General features: G+C 40.3%; 1 protein-coding gene across 1 annotated transcript; it reads left to right on the top strand.

Annotated features, from left to right (window-relative positions):
- Window positions 1-6,402: 6,402 nt before the first annotated feature.
- On the top strand, window positions 6,403-8,174 carry LOC122088219 (probable glutathione S-transferase). Its single transcript, XM_042657407.1, has 2 exons — window positions 6,403-6,769; window positions 7,598-8,174. Exons 1-2 carry the CDS (start codon window positions 6,458-6,460, stop codon window positions 7,940-7,942), a joined length of 657 nt encoding a protein of 218 aa, XP_042513341.1. The 5' UTR covers window positions 6,403-6,457; the 3' UTR covers window positions 7,943-8,174.
- Window positions 8,175-13,674: the final 5,500 nt, after the last annotated feature.

Raw genomic sequence — 13,674 nt, forward strand, 5'->3', positions numbered from 1 at the left:
TTATGTGTGTATCTTTAGCGTATCTTAGTGTATCTCCGATACGATACGATACCCTCCGACACGTATCTTAATTTTGGCCGACCGATACGGTGACCGATACCGATACTTTAATCCTTGCTTGCATCTGTGGACCTCCATTGTCTATTTGGGTATGTTTCTTGTACATTCATGATCCCGCTACCATGGCATTTCGTTCTAGACCTAGGGTTTCAAGCTTTTACTCCATTGTGAATGAGTTTGCGCATTGCAATTGAATCCTTCCATGTCATCCTTGCTGTTATTTTACTATTTTAGCATGTTTCCCCTTTGTCGCTTACCGTGCATCATGTCCATAGGTTCCCTATCATTTCTAGCTTGTCGCTTTTTCCATTTTGCGAGAATTTGGGTTTTGGGCTTCCCTTTTTCTGCTGTCATTTTCTTTTCTTTACTTACCCCACTTTCTTTTCTTCTTACCAGGATGTCATCTCGCACCGGCAAAGGACCATCTTCCTTTGGCATACGACGTAAGACCACTGCTACTAAGCGGAAGAGTGCAGAGACTAGCTCTTCAGCCCCTCGCACAGGGAGACCCGGACCTGCCCGGTTTGACCCTACAGACTATGATGAGGAGCACTTCCTCAGTGCAGAGGCAGCAGCCAACTGGCCGATCTTCCTGAAGAGGTTAGTGATGATGGAGAAGATCGTGGTAGTCGACGACTTCCACAAGGCTCAGCTTCAGGAGAGGTTCTCAGCATTGGGCTGGGATTCTATCTTTCATGTAGATCGACCATGCTACGAGCAGCTAGTCCGCCGGTTCTACTGCAACTTGGAGGTGTCTCATCCATACGGGGAGTTCACCATAAGCAGCTTAGTGAAGGGGGTAGACATCCAGTTGACGGTGGGTACCTTGGCCAGCATCCTGGGCATATTGACGACTGGGCACCGATACTATAGTCCTCCCAGGAGTAAGCCTCTGGGACTGTTCATGAGTTTGGAGACGTCGGACTTCATTTATGAGACTATCTGCGGTAGTAGCACCCGTCTGGAGTTCAATACGTCCTTCTACCCCGAGGTTCGTTTATTTGCTCGATTGGTCCAGTTCAACCTGCTCCCCAAAGGAGGTCATCAGAACTAGGTGGGTTTCATGGCGGCCTTCATCGCTTTCTGCATCTTCACGGCCGCAGAGGGAGGCGGCGAGCACTTATGCCTTCCGTACATCATCCTCAGGACGATGGAGCACCATACTTCCCACCCTGAGGATGGAGGATTCCCCTACGGTAGGATCCTCACCGGGATCTTCTAGTTCTTCGGGGTGGACCTAAGCGGCGAGGAGGGGAAGACTCCGGCTGATAGGTTCGACAGGAGTAACCTCCTGAGGATGGGTCTCCATACCCTCATGGATACGCCCCCGAGAGCAGGAGCTCAGAGAGGTAGGGGTAGGAGGGCTGCCCCTATGGAGGATGTCCTCATGGAGGAGGAGTCCAGTGAGGAGGATGACGACTACGTTCCTCAGGATGAGAGGGATGATCGGGTGGGTGATGGCATCCATGAGGAGGCGCCCCAGGAGTCGAGAGGCCCCCGGTCCTAGTTCCTCCAGAGCTGCGGCCTCATCGCATAGAGCCCCACCACCTGAGGGTGGTGCATACGACTTCGAGAGCATGATGTCCTCCATGCGGGCCTTGCAGGATGGCCAGGTTCAGCTACTGAGACGGCTGGACGAGAGTGCCTCCAGGGAGGAACGCATCTTGGAGAGGCAGGCCACTTTGGAGGATTCCTTCCTCAGGCTGGGTCAGGACTTGGACACCACGGCCAACGCTATCTCAGCAGATTTTGGCCGGCTTCGGAGGGAGGTACGACTGGTGAACGCGAGGTTTGACTATTACGACCACCGCCTTGACGTCAACTCTAGGCCTCCGACGAACGTGGTGATCATCGATGATGATGACGATGACCAGTGAGGGCTTAGCTCGCCCACACCAGCTGTTTATCCATTTTCTCCTTTTTTTTTGTAGACCTTATTGTATACTTCATTTATTCTCATTCCTTGTATTTGTACTGTAACTGGAATCATTTGTGGAATAATACATTTTGATAGTGATCATTTTGTGGTGGAATCAGATGTTGAACACTTGTGTAGTTTAGTTGTGTATTTTGCTACTCGATCATTATTATATCATATTATCTGTTGTTTATCAGGTGTTTGTGTGTAAAATTATTTTGGAAATCCCATTTTACGCCGTTATACTGCCGAAATTTCGTCAAACTAGTATTCTATAGGTTACAACATCAATTTCATTATCTTTTATCTACACTCACGTATGCCATAAATGCAATCCCTAATGCAACCCTTTTTAATACTTCATTCTTTGGCTTTTAATCTTTAAAGCTTTTACATTAACCCAACCCCATTTCCCTATTATAGAGTCTACGGGATTCTAATGGTATGCTGTGAGTGGAGCAGAGCATCACGCCTCTGATACCACCGTTTGCCACACCCCGTTCTCACAGAACCGGGCCAGTGACCGGGTTAACACCGGTTAACCCAAACCTGCCAGGATCATCAGATACTGTATTCCACCACAGCATACTCACAACTAATACAAACTCATCAGATCAGCGGAAGACTAAGTTTTACCTGAGAATAATCCCATAGTACTTGATACCCGAATTGTGATACAATAATTATATACATGTGGGCCCGAAGGCATGATAATTACACAATAAAAGTACAATTCATATATCAAGTATGTAAAGGAAATCATTAAAATAATCAAAGTACACAGCTCGGCTCGGCAATAAGGCTAGAGCTCAGCTCGGCATCAAAGGTTGAGCCCAGCTCGACGTCACATAGTAGAGCTCAGCTCGGCCTCAGAAGTGGAGCTCAGCACGGCCTCAAAGGTGGAGCTCAGCTCGCCTTAGAACTGCTGTCACTCTCGCACGAGCAGTCAGTGCCGTGCTCTAACTCCTCAGGGGTCCACCAGTCCTCTTCAGGAAACTCGACTGTGGGACCCACCCCATGCTCCTCAGATGTATGACCTATAAAATCATCTAAAAAGGGGTGTACACGTGGGATGAGCTCACTAGCTCAGTAAGTGGTAAGATGGACCACACAGCAGTCCACACATCAAAACACAATCATATGCACTACATGCCATGCTATACATTTTAAATCACATCCACCTAAGCAACATTACTAAGTCCTTGGTTTTAGTGCTACTACAGTCACAGTGCGCGTATACTCCGGGTACGAGCCTCAAACTCCCTCCCGCGATACGCCCATAGGGCTGTCGGAGAAGGCCCACCGTGAGTACTCGGAAAAGTAAAGACAATGTCGTCCACTAGCTCTCAACAGAAATGTAAATGACTAAAAATAAAGGTGCTGACTCCAACAATTTAAAAGCAGTACGATTGGCCCTCTTGAATGTACCACCGGCTGTCCTACATGACCCTCCGGGCGTTATGTCTAACCGCCACAGTGACCCGACGACCGCGACCACTGCTTCCCCCCAAATGATAACCCAACACCTTAACCCCTGTTGGGAAGGGTCGTAGTACTGGATGGTGAAAATCCTAATACCGCATGCTCCTATATGACAATAGTACGATTGCATAGTGCCTCCGTGTCCCATTCCACGGGCCACCAATACACTCGTCTCCAAGCCGACTACGGCATCTAGTCTATCAATGCAACATGCACAATGATGTCCACATTCAACATATAAACATCTCATTCAATTGGCATTTAGAAAGTAAACATAGCACACATGCATAACCATGTGAGGAATGACTAATCTACATAGCATATTCATGATGGCATGACTAGACTAGATATAATTAAATGAATGCCAAACAATGCCTTGAAACAAGGCCAAACTTCCTCTCCCCACTTACTTGTAGTATACAAGGATTCTCGTTCGGTACGGGAGAGATCCGGTGCGAATCGGGTAGGATTTGGTGAACCTAACATAATTGAGCGGAGTTAGTACTTCACCATTTGGAATCAAAATTAATACGATTCGATGACAAAATCATGTTTAGAACGTTAAGAGAAGGTCACACGTCCGATTTGGGTTCAATCGGACATAAGGATCACCTTCGGGGCCACACGGGTGGGTCAGACAGGTGGGCTGTCTGGCCCACCGATTTGGACCGACGGGTAGGGGCCCGGCCGGTAGGGCCCGCCAGTCTGGCCTGCCGGTTGGGCCAGGGGCCCCTGCTAGGACCAGCGGGTAGGGTGGCCCACCGGTTGGGCCTGCCGGCTGTGCCCGAAGGCCCCTGCCCTCTCAGGTGGGTGCCCACAGGCGGGTAGGGCCCACCAGCTCCACCCACCGGTCTTGGCGGGAAAAACGTTGTTTCTTCCCAACTTCCTCCATTCTTTGGGGATTCAAATGGGGGCTTTTCCCAATCCATTCTTCACATTTTCAAGTCTTATAGGATGGCTCTAACCTAGATCTAGGTTAGATTCAAGTGATGGGAAACCATCTTACCTTCTTTGCTCAAGAACAACTTCAAACCCTCCAAATCGCTTCAAACCCACAATGCTTCTTCCACCTTGTCAATACCTCTTCAAATCCTTCAAGATCAACACATAAATCATCTATTAAACCTTAGATTCATCATTTCAAAGGGGATTTACAAGATCTCAAGAAACCCTACTCGAATCAAGGGTTTAAGCTTGGGTATGGTGAATGTTCAAAGAACCCAACTTTGCTTACCTCTAAATGTAGATCTAGAGTTGAAGATCACTCTCCCGGCGCCGGAATGGGAAGATCAGCTTCGGCGCCGCTGATATCCTTCTCTTCCCTTCTTCTTCCCTTTCTTTTCTCTCTCCTCTTTACTATCCTCACCAACGTACGGGTGTCATAAATGAAAAGAAAAGAAAAACATAAAGCTATATATATAATTCCTAAATAAGTGAATAGTGCACATGGATGGGTCACTCAGGTGGGTGGGTGCACCCACCTGTCTGCCCACTTGAGGCCAAAACTTGGGATTTTGACAGAGTTCGGGCCTCGGCGCGAACCCCACCCCTGGCATACGATGTAGTATACGTATATACCTTAAAATACGGCTATAATACCTGCTTTATCCGTACATGGCCTTATGGTAGGTGCATGTACACAGCTTGGGCACTCCCGTCTCTTCTGGCACTGGCTCAGACTTGTCGGGCCAGCCGGTGTTTAAGGTCACCCTTGCCATCATAGCCCATAAGGAACCCGCTCTAACTCCCTCTGGTTCGGTTCCTGAATGGTTAAACCGGTTCAACCGCGAAATCAGACCGGATTTAAGAAGCAGGGTATTACAAGTTTAGTATGTAGTAACAGGCTAACAGCACATGCCATGACCCATTTCTCTATTCTATTACATGTATGTTTGCCTCCTCTTATAACATGGTCCCCATCTAGAACCCGAGATAGTTGTATAATGTGAATAAAACAATGACAGTTTTCATTGACCTCTAAGTCAAGAAAACTTACAGCCATCAATATTGGCAAGAAATATTTGCCCTATATCAATGGTTGAAAATACTTCCCATTGATGCATAACACCCTAAAGATACTATCTAACACCTTGATCATGGAATTTATAGGTGAAAAAAAGTCTAGGTTGACAAAGGAAACATCAAACGTATGAATCAATGAGAGCAGTTTTTTTGTGCTCGCCTATGTCTAGTATTTCTTGTGTCATACCTACGAGATTCTAGTTGCCAACAAAATAATAGATTTGGGATAAAGATTTTATGCCAAGTCATGCAAGTCCACGATCGATTTCATGGGCATCGGATTGGTATAAATACCTAATGAAAATGAACAACCCCCCATTAGACGCATAGTCATCCAATGAAAAAATGACTAGATACAAAAATCTTTTTCATCCTTGTAGGAAAAGAACGCTATTTAGTCGCATGTCCTTCTCCAACAGAACAGATAATGAAATAACACCCACTTTTATAAAATTCAATAAAATATATTTATTTTTTTGGTACAAATATGAAATCCAATAAAAGAAACTTAGGAAACCTTTATTATGTGAAAATTGTTTGCAACCATTGTACCATTGTATAATGAGGAAAAGATGGAAAAGAGTCTTTGGAAATATGTATTTGATACTCATCCCATTTTATCGCTAGTTGCTGACGATGTGGACTGTCTTTATTTTTCCTTTATTATATTTCTCTACACTCATTCAACCACTTTGATGTCCCAGTCAAAGCTAGGGTACTGTCCAGTTGCCACTACATTTTACAAGGTTGAATAATAAATTCTTGTAATGACGGAAGCAGTGACATGACATGGATCAGGTTCTTTAATTTAGAAGGTCCTGGAAGATTAGGGCTGATTCGCTTCTAATTTTATGTTCAACAAAGGCCTAATAGGCCCAAGGCGCCCAAGACGAGGAGACTATAAATATTCCCCCACGGTAACAGCCAACTACATTAGTTATTCACGCCTTTAAGCTCTGCAATATTAGGTAAACAATGGCTGATGAGGTGACTCTTCTGGATTTCTGGCCTAGCCCATTTGGGATGAGATGCAGAATAGCCTTAGCTGAAAAAGGCATCAAACATGAATACAAGGAGGAAAATCTTAGGGATAAGAGCCCATTGCTCCTTCAGATGAACCCTGTTCATAAGAAAATCCCTGTCTTGATTCATAATGGAAAACCCATTTGTGAATCACTGAACATTGTTCAATATCTTGATGAGACTTGGAAGGTTTCTCCTCTGTTGCCTACTGATCCTTACCAGCGTGCTCAAGCCAAGTTTTGGGCTGATTATGTCGACAAGAAGGTGGGCTCTCTTCTACTGTTCCATCTCGTTCTTTTACTGTTCATTAGATATTACAAATTTGGATTTTTTTTTTATTTGATGGCCTCTTAGCATTTTAGTGTTATTTCTTTGAACTGGGTTTCTCTTGTTTTATTCTGTTTCTTAGGTAGATTCCATCAGCATAAATAATGGATCCATTCAAGAAATAGAAAAATAAAAAAGGGTTTATCAGCTTATCTCTTTCTAGTCACATGGGTATTTTGTAATTACTGATTTCTGATTTGGGTTCCTTTTGTTCTTCTTTTTGAGACAGAGTTCTTTAGATCCCTTATGATTTTTCACCAACTGGGTCAGATGTGTATTTTGCAATTACTGATTTCTTATTTGGGTTCCTTTTGTTCTTCTTTCTGAGACAGAGTTCCTTAGATCCCTTATGATTTTTCACCAACTGGGTCAGATGTGTATTTTGCAATTACTGATTTCTTATTTGGGTTCCTTTTGTTCTTCTTTCTGAGACAGAGTTCCTTAGATCCCTTATGATTTTTCACCAACTGGGTCAGATGGGTATTTTGCAATTACTGATTTCTGATTTGGGTTCCTTTTGTTCTTCTTTCTGAGACAGAGTTCCTTAGATCCCTTATGATTTTTCACCAACTGGGTCAGATGGGTATTTTGCAATTACTGATTTCTGATTTGGGTTCCTTTTGTTCTTCTTTCTGAGACAGAGTTCTTAGTTCCCTTATGATTTTTCACCAACTGGGTTTTATTGATTGATCTAACTATTTTTTTTCCTGGGCTAGTTTTATTGATTGATCTAACTTTTTCTTGTTCTGGGCTTAAAAAATGCAGGTTTACGAATTGGGTTCAAAGGTCTGGAAGACCAAAGGAGAAGAGCAAGAGACAGCAAAGAAGGATTTTATAGAGTGCTTGAAAGTGATGGAAGGTGAGCTTGGTGACAAGACTTACTTTGGTGGTGAAACCTTTGGGTATGTAGATGTGAGTCTTATCCCATGGTACTGCTGGTTCTATGCCTTTGAGACCTGTGGGAACTTTAGTGTTGAAGCTTCTTGCCCCAAGCTGGTGGCTTGGGCCAAGAGGTGCATGGAAAAGGAGAGTGTCTCCAAGTCTCTGGCTGAGCCTCAGAAGATCTATGAATTTGTTCTGCTACTCCAAAAGATGTTTCGTATTGCTTGAGGAAGAAGAGATTGAGGGACTACTTGAGATATTGGAATCTTATGTTTCTTTATTATAGCAATAATAATGTATATCCTCCTCTCTTCTTGCCCTGCATAGGTGTGGGTCATGGAGTATAGTGGAGATACAGTCAATGGCAACTAAAAGTTGCCTTTTTGGTTGGTGTGGGTTCCATGTCTTATGTTCTTATTTTATTATGGCATTAATAGAAGTTGCTTTTTGTGTTTCCAAATTTATACTCTCCTATGGTCTCGGAATCCTCACTTTTTTTGAAAATAAATAAATAAATAAATAAATAAATTGGGGATGTTTTCCTAGATTAACAAAATTATTTGGGGAAGGTTTTCCTTTGGCCTGGGTCAAGGGCAGTCTTGGGATAGATTTGGATCTTCTATGGCAAAATATGGTGTTTGGCGTGCATTCAACGTTTAGAAACATCTTAGATTGCATGTGATTGTTTTGGATTACGTGTTAAGACAATTTTGATTTCAACATTTAGAAACACCTTAGATTGCATGTGATCGTTTTGGATTACGTGTTAAAGACAATTCTGATCGTTGAATACATGTTAGATATCATGTTGCATTACAGAAGAATTGAATCCTCTAGGGACTTAAGGGTTGGGATGGTGTGTTAGAAGGAAAACAATATGGGCATAATAATATTATTTTATTAATTTTTTTTTTATAAGTAGATTAATTTATTTCCAATGAGAAAGAAGAACCATAAGAAACAAAGCAGCTAACCAAGACTTGAGACAAGGAACCCCAAGACTAAGAGAGCTCCGAAGACCAAGGCCAAATTAAAGGCTAATGAACAAAAATAAATACCTATTAATTCTCCCACTAAGATCAGCTAAAACAAAATTAACTCTTTTATCAAAAAACAAAAAAAAAATTAAAATTAACTCCTCTGAGCCCACATAGGATACACTCCCCATTTTGGATTTAGGAAAAGGTAACTTGAAGATCTTGATACCATTGGAATATCAGTTCTACACCGGTCGTCGATCATTGGAATCAAAAATCAAAATTGAAAATGGTCATTTATAACATTACTCTGGTTCAATTTTGGTTTAAACTAGAATATTTCCTTTGTTTGATCTGGTTTGTGTTAATAGTAAAATTGTTGTATTAATCTCTTTTTTTAACCGACTAAGGAACCAGGTAGAATTGAATTATTTCTAATATTTCAATCATTGTGTACGATAAATTCTATTCCTTAGACTCACACAATATCAATTGAGTGGCCACTTTTTTTTTTTTTTGGGGGGGGGGGGGGCGCAGGAGTTGTCACTTGCTACCTTGACTAACCATGCATGGAGCCATTGTATACACACATTACTTACAAAACAACTTGAGTAAGCATAGATATAATAAGATAAGCTAACAACTTTAAACAGGCTAGTAATCAACAAAAATTAACTAAGTATTAGTTTTTTCCTGTGATTTGGGTGTCCTTGAAAGATCTCCACTGTAACCCTTCTCCTATCATAGTGAATTATCTTCTTCTTCACCTAAGAATGTAGCACACTACATCAATGTGTGAACCTTGTTAAATCTTTCAGTCTTGCGTGGATTTTTTTTTTGCTTTTCTTTGTTTTTCTTTGGTGTTTGTTGTTAGAAATATGTACCCGATGTTGAGAATTATATGACCGATATTGTTGCGATGCATTTCTCGGTTGATGTAATGTGAACTAATGAAAAAGATCGACACCGATTGTTTAAATCAACGAACCAAATAGGTTGAATCATATCAAAATAGAAACTCTCCTTAAGGTCTGAAGTTCTCCCTACAATGGTACAATTAGGGATTCATGCGTTTTACCTCCAAGATAAAACAACCACTGATCTCTATCTAATTGTACACAGACTATGATCCTTTGGGAGACTAAGGCTAGGCTCAATAGGTCAAAAGAATAAAACCAAACAATGATGGAGAAAACCAAAAAACCTTTTTGAAGTAGGGACTGCCTTACCATATATAGGAGAAGAAGGGTCACCTTCAATGGGTGCTTCCAAAAGCCATGTCTCTTCTATAATACATGTTTGTTGATTATTCAGACATGCTTTCCAATAGTCACACTTATTGGTCATTTAGGTGCCTATTAGGAAGAGACAAACATCTCCAACACACACTTTGATGAAACAAAATAAAATTGTAACATGCAATTGGTAGTGTTTGATTATTATGTTACAAGATGCCATAGTGGTGTGGGTTTCCCACAAAAGTGCGTACTCATATTGTTTGGGTATATATTTATAGATGTTATAAACCCAAAATGTTTGGGATTATTATGAGATGCATATTCATTATCTTTTAAAGAGATAAATAAAACAAGTAGAATGATTAATCTCTACTTAGAAATGGAATTTAGTAGGTGTGCCTAGATTTGGTTATACAAGTATTTGGAACATTACCTTGGTTCAAAGGTGGAATGTACAAACTTTTGTTGGTGGAGTGATTCATAGAATCAATAAAATAAACCTTGGTTACTGGTTTCACCATCATTGTATTGATTTATGACTTTGTATGAAGGTCGGATCATAAAACCAGAAAGATTAAGGATCTAAATAACATATTAAAAAATATAGAAAGCATATATATATATATATATATTGAATCTTTAATTTCAAAACTATTAAAATATTTCTACATTTGCTCTAACATTTTAAGGGAAAAGATTCTCTAAGTTGGTGACAGAGGTAACACACTCTCTCTCTCTCTCTCTCTCTCTCTCTCTCTCTCTCTCCATCCACATTGGTGGAATTTCACCGTATAGTGTCGATAATCCTCCTCTCCTTTACGTTAATATTTAGCAAAGTTTGATTGACCCATAATCTAAATGGCTATGATGGACAAAATGGCAAGTGACCCTAATGTCTCAATTTGAATCAATTCACTGTGGATTAAGTTTTCTTTCATCTAGAATCTATCTATACATCATTTTTTATAATTCAATATAACTATTGGAATAGTGCCCTAGGTATTTTACACTTCATGCAGCAGGGGAAGCAATTATTACATCTCAATAATAGGACTCTCACCAATCACGATAAAGAGAAACTTTCTCTATACACCATATTCAATGGTGAAGCGGGATTTGTTGATAACAATGACATTGTGGGTCTTTTCGAGGATCATGTGCTGTCACTATGCTAAAACCAATTACTCGTAGTGAGAGCATTGTCTTATTACCTTAAGCAGGTTAGACCCGTCGTTGAGTATTCACCCACATATTCAAGAGGTGCTTGCAATATCTTTCCTTATATAATTGATGTAAATACCCATGTGATCCTATTCAGTCTAAGGCTTTTTCTTTTTTTTTCTTCTTTTTTTTTTTTTTTTTTTTTTTTTACAAACGATGGGTATTCAGGCTTTCGGTCTGATTAGTCTCGTGGACCCATACTGATCGCATGAATCGGGTCATAGCATAATTGAATGAGAAACATTCAACTTTCACTGAAAGCAATGACGAGCACTAAACACCCCGTGTGAGTGGCTCAATGTGTACCTAGTGGGAGTTGAATTTAGAACGTTTAAATTTACAACTTGTATCAAATTCGTTGTTCACCAACTACACTATCCCTTCGATGAATACTCTATAAATATATGCATAATATAAGAAGTCACACATGACTTATATGATGATGTGGGCCTGAGGTCAATACCTGAGTTATTGGAATAGTTCTTATAGAAATTGAACATTCCTTCTCACAGTTGGTAAAGAGGAGTTGCAACAACAGAAGAGGAAATTTTAGGTGGCTTGAAAGTCCAAGAGCTTCCATATCATCTAAAGCCTCTCCATTTGCTCCATTAGGCAATGCCCAATCAAATTTGAGCAGAAGATTGGCTAATACAAGTTCAACTACAGTAATGGCAAAGTGGGTTCCAAGACATCATCCCCTTCTACCTGCCCCAAAAGGGATTAATTGGAAATCATGGCCCCTCAAATTAATAGAATTAGCATCATCAAAGAGCCACTTTGCTTTAAATTCTTTTAGGCATTACTCCACTGCACGTAAGCAACCCTATCCCATCTCACACTCTCCGTGGGATGTAGGAATAACCTCTCTTGTTATCAGGGAGAAGGTTTTTTTATCTGAACTTCAAGACAATCACACACGGTTCAAGGCATTTCTAGGCATTGAATGCGTGTCAAACACCATGTTGCGTTATAGAAGATCTACATCTAGCTTATGGATTCAATTCCATATTATGTGGTGCAACATGGTATTTGACACATATCCAACAACTAGAAATACATTGACATAAAATTCAAGACAGTCGCATGCAACCCAAGACGTTTTTAGGACACGATATTGGACCATGGAGGATCCAAATCGATAGTTTATTAAAATCTTTCATTTAGATGGGTCCCACAACTTGATGGCACTGGCTAGTAGAAACAAAGTGGTCTGCAAATGCATTAAACTAGGTGGTCCCAAGGGTCTGCAGGTTTGAATGATGCTGGGATAGCTTTGCATCTCCTGCATAACTAAATGAGATCTTTGACTAAAATATATTACTTACCATTATAATGCCTTTTGCTCTCTCCCAATGCTGATTTCAGCATTCTTATCCTGTTGTATCCGAAGAAAGGAGTCGACAAAATCTTGGCCACCACCATCTGCATCATTGTGTTCCATAGATTTGTCTTCAATTACTGGATCAAGAAAAGATCCATATCTGCAAAAATTTTCTCAAGTCTCTCCTCCAACCCAATCACATAATTCACCCAACCAAACCATAGTATGAAGCATAGTTAGCAAATTTGGATTCGGGAATTATTCGGACGGAGAATTATTCGAAATAATTCGGACGATTAATTTAAGGATTCGGTCAAAAAAGCGGTCAAAAAATCTTATTGGGGTTTTTTTTTTAAAAAAAAATTGTTTTTTTATTTTTTTATTTTTTATTTTTGGTTTTTTTTTTTAAATAATGTTTAAATGGACCGAATAATTCGGTTTAATTCGGATTCGGTCCGAATTATTCGCGATTTATATTCATTTTGGAAAAAGTCGCGAATTTTAAAGAATTTTATTTTTAATTCGGATTCGGTCCGAATTTTTGATAAAATTCTTTAAAATTCGGTTCGGCCGAATAATTCGCGAATTATTCGGCCGAATTGATAACTATGGTATGAAGTCCCCTACATTGAGAACTCTTAGCAAATATCCAAGTACTTGTATCATCTGTCTAAGCCTTTTTACCACCACCTTCCTCCCCACCATATTTCTTCCCTAAAGGGAGGTGAGTGATATTTTTAGAAAAATATAGGAAAAATATAGGTCAAGTTGATATTTCGTCATAGTTCAAGCCTTCATGAAAGGGGAGTGATATTTCCTCGATAATATTTAGCAAAGTTGGATTGATCCATATTTTAAGAGGTTATGATGGATAAATTGACAAGTGGCCCTTGTATGTCAATTTGAATCTATTGACTATGGAAGTGTGGATTGAGTTTTCCTTCACCTATGGTGAAGAGAGAACTCTCTATTCATCACTTTTGGTAATTGGATAGAACTCTTGGAATAGTGCCCAAGGTATTTCAGACTTCACACCCAAGGGAAGCAATTATGGCATCCTAATAATAGGATTCTCATCAGTTATGATGAAGTGAAACTTTCTTTTTTTTTTTTTTGCTAAACATCAGCAAAGAATATCATATATAAAAATTGTATCGTACAGAGATTTTAAAAAAAAAAAAAAAAAAAAAAAAAAAAAAACAC

This window comes from Macadamia integrifolia, chromosome 9 (genome assembly GCF_013358625.1).
Source record: "Macadamia integrifolia cultivar HAES 741 chromosome 9, SCU_Mint_v3, whole genome shotgun sequence".
Taxonomy (NCBI): domain Eukaryota; kingdom Viridiplantae; phylum Streptophyta; class Magnoliopsida; order Proteales; family Proteaceae; genus Macadamia; species Macadamia integrifolia.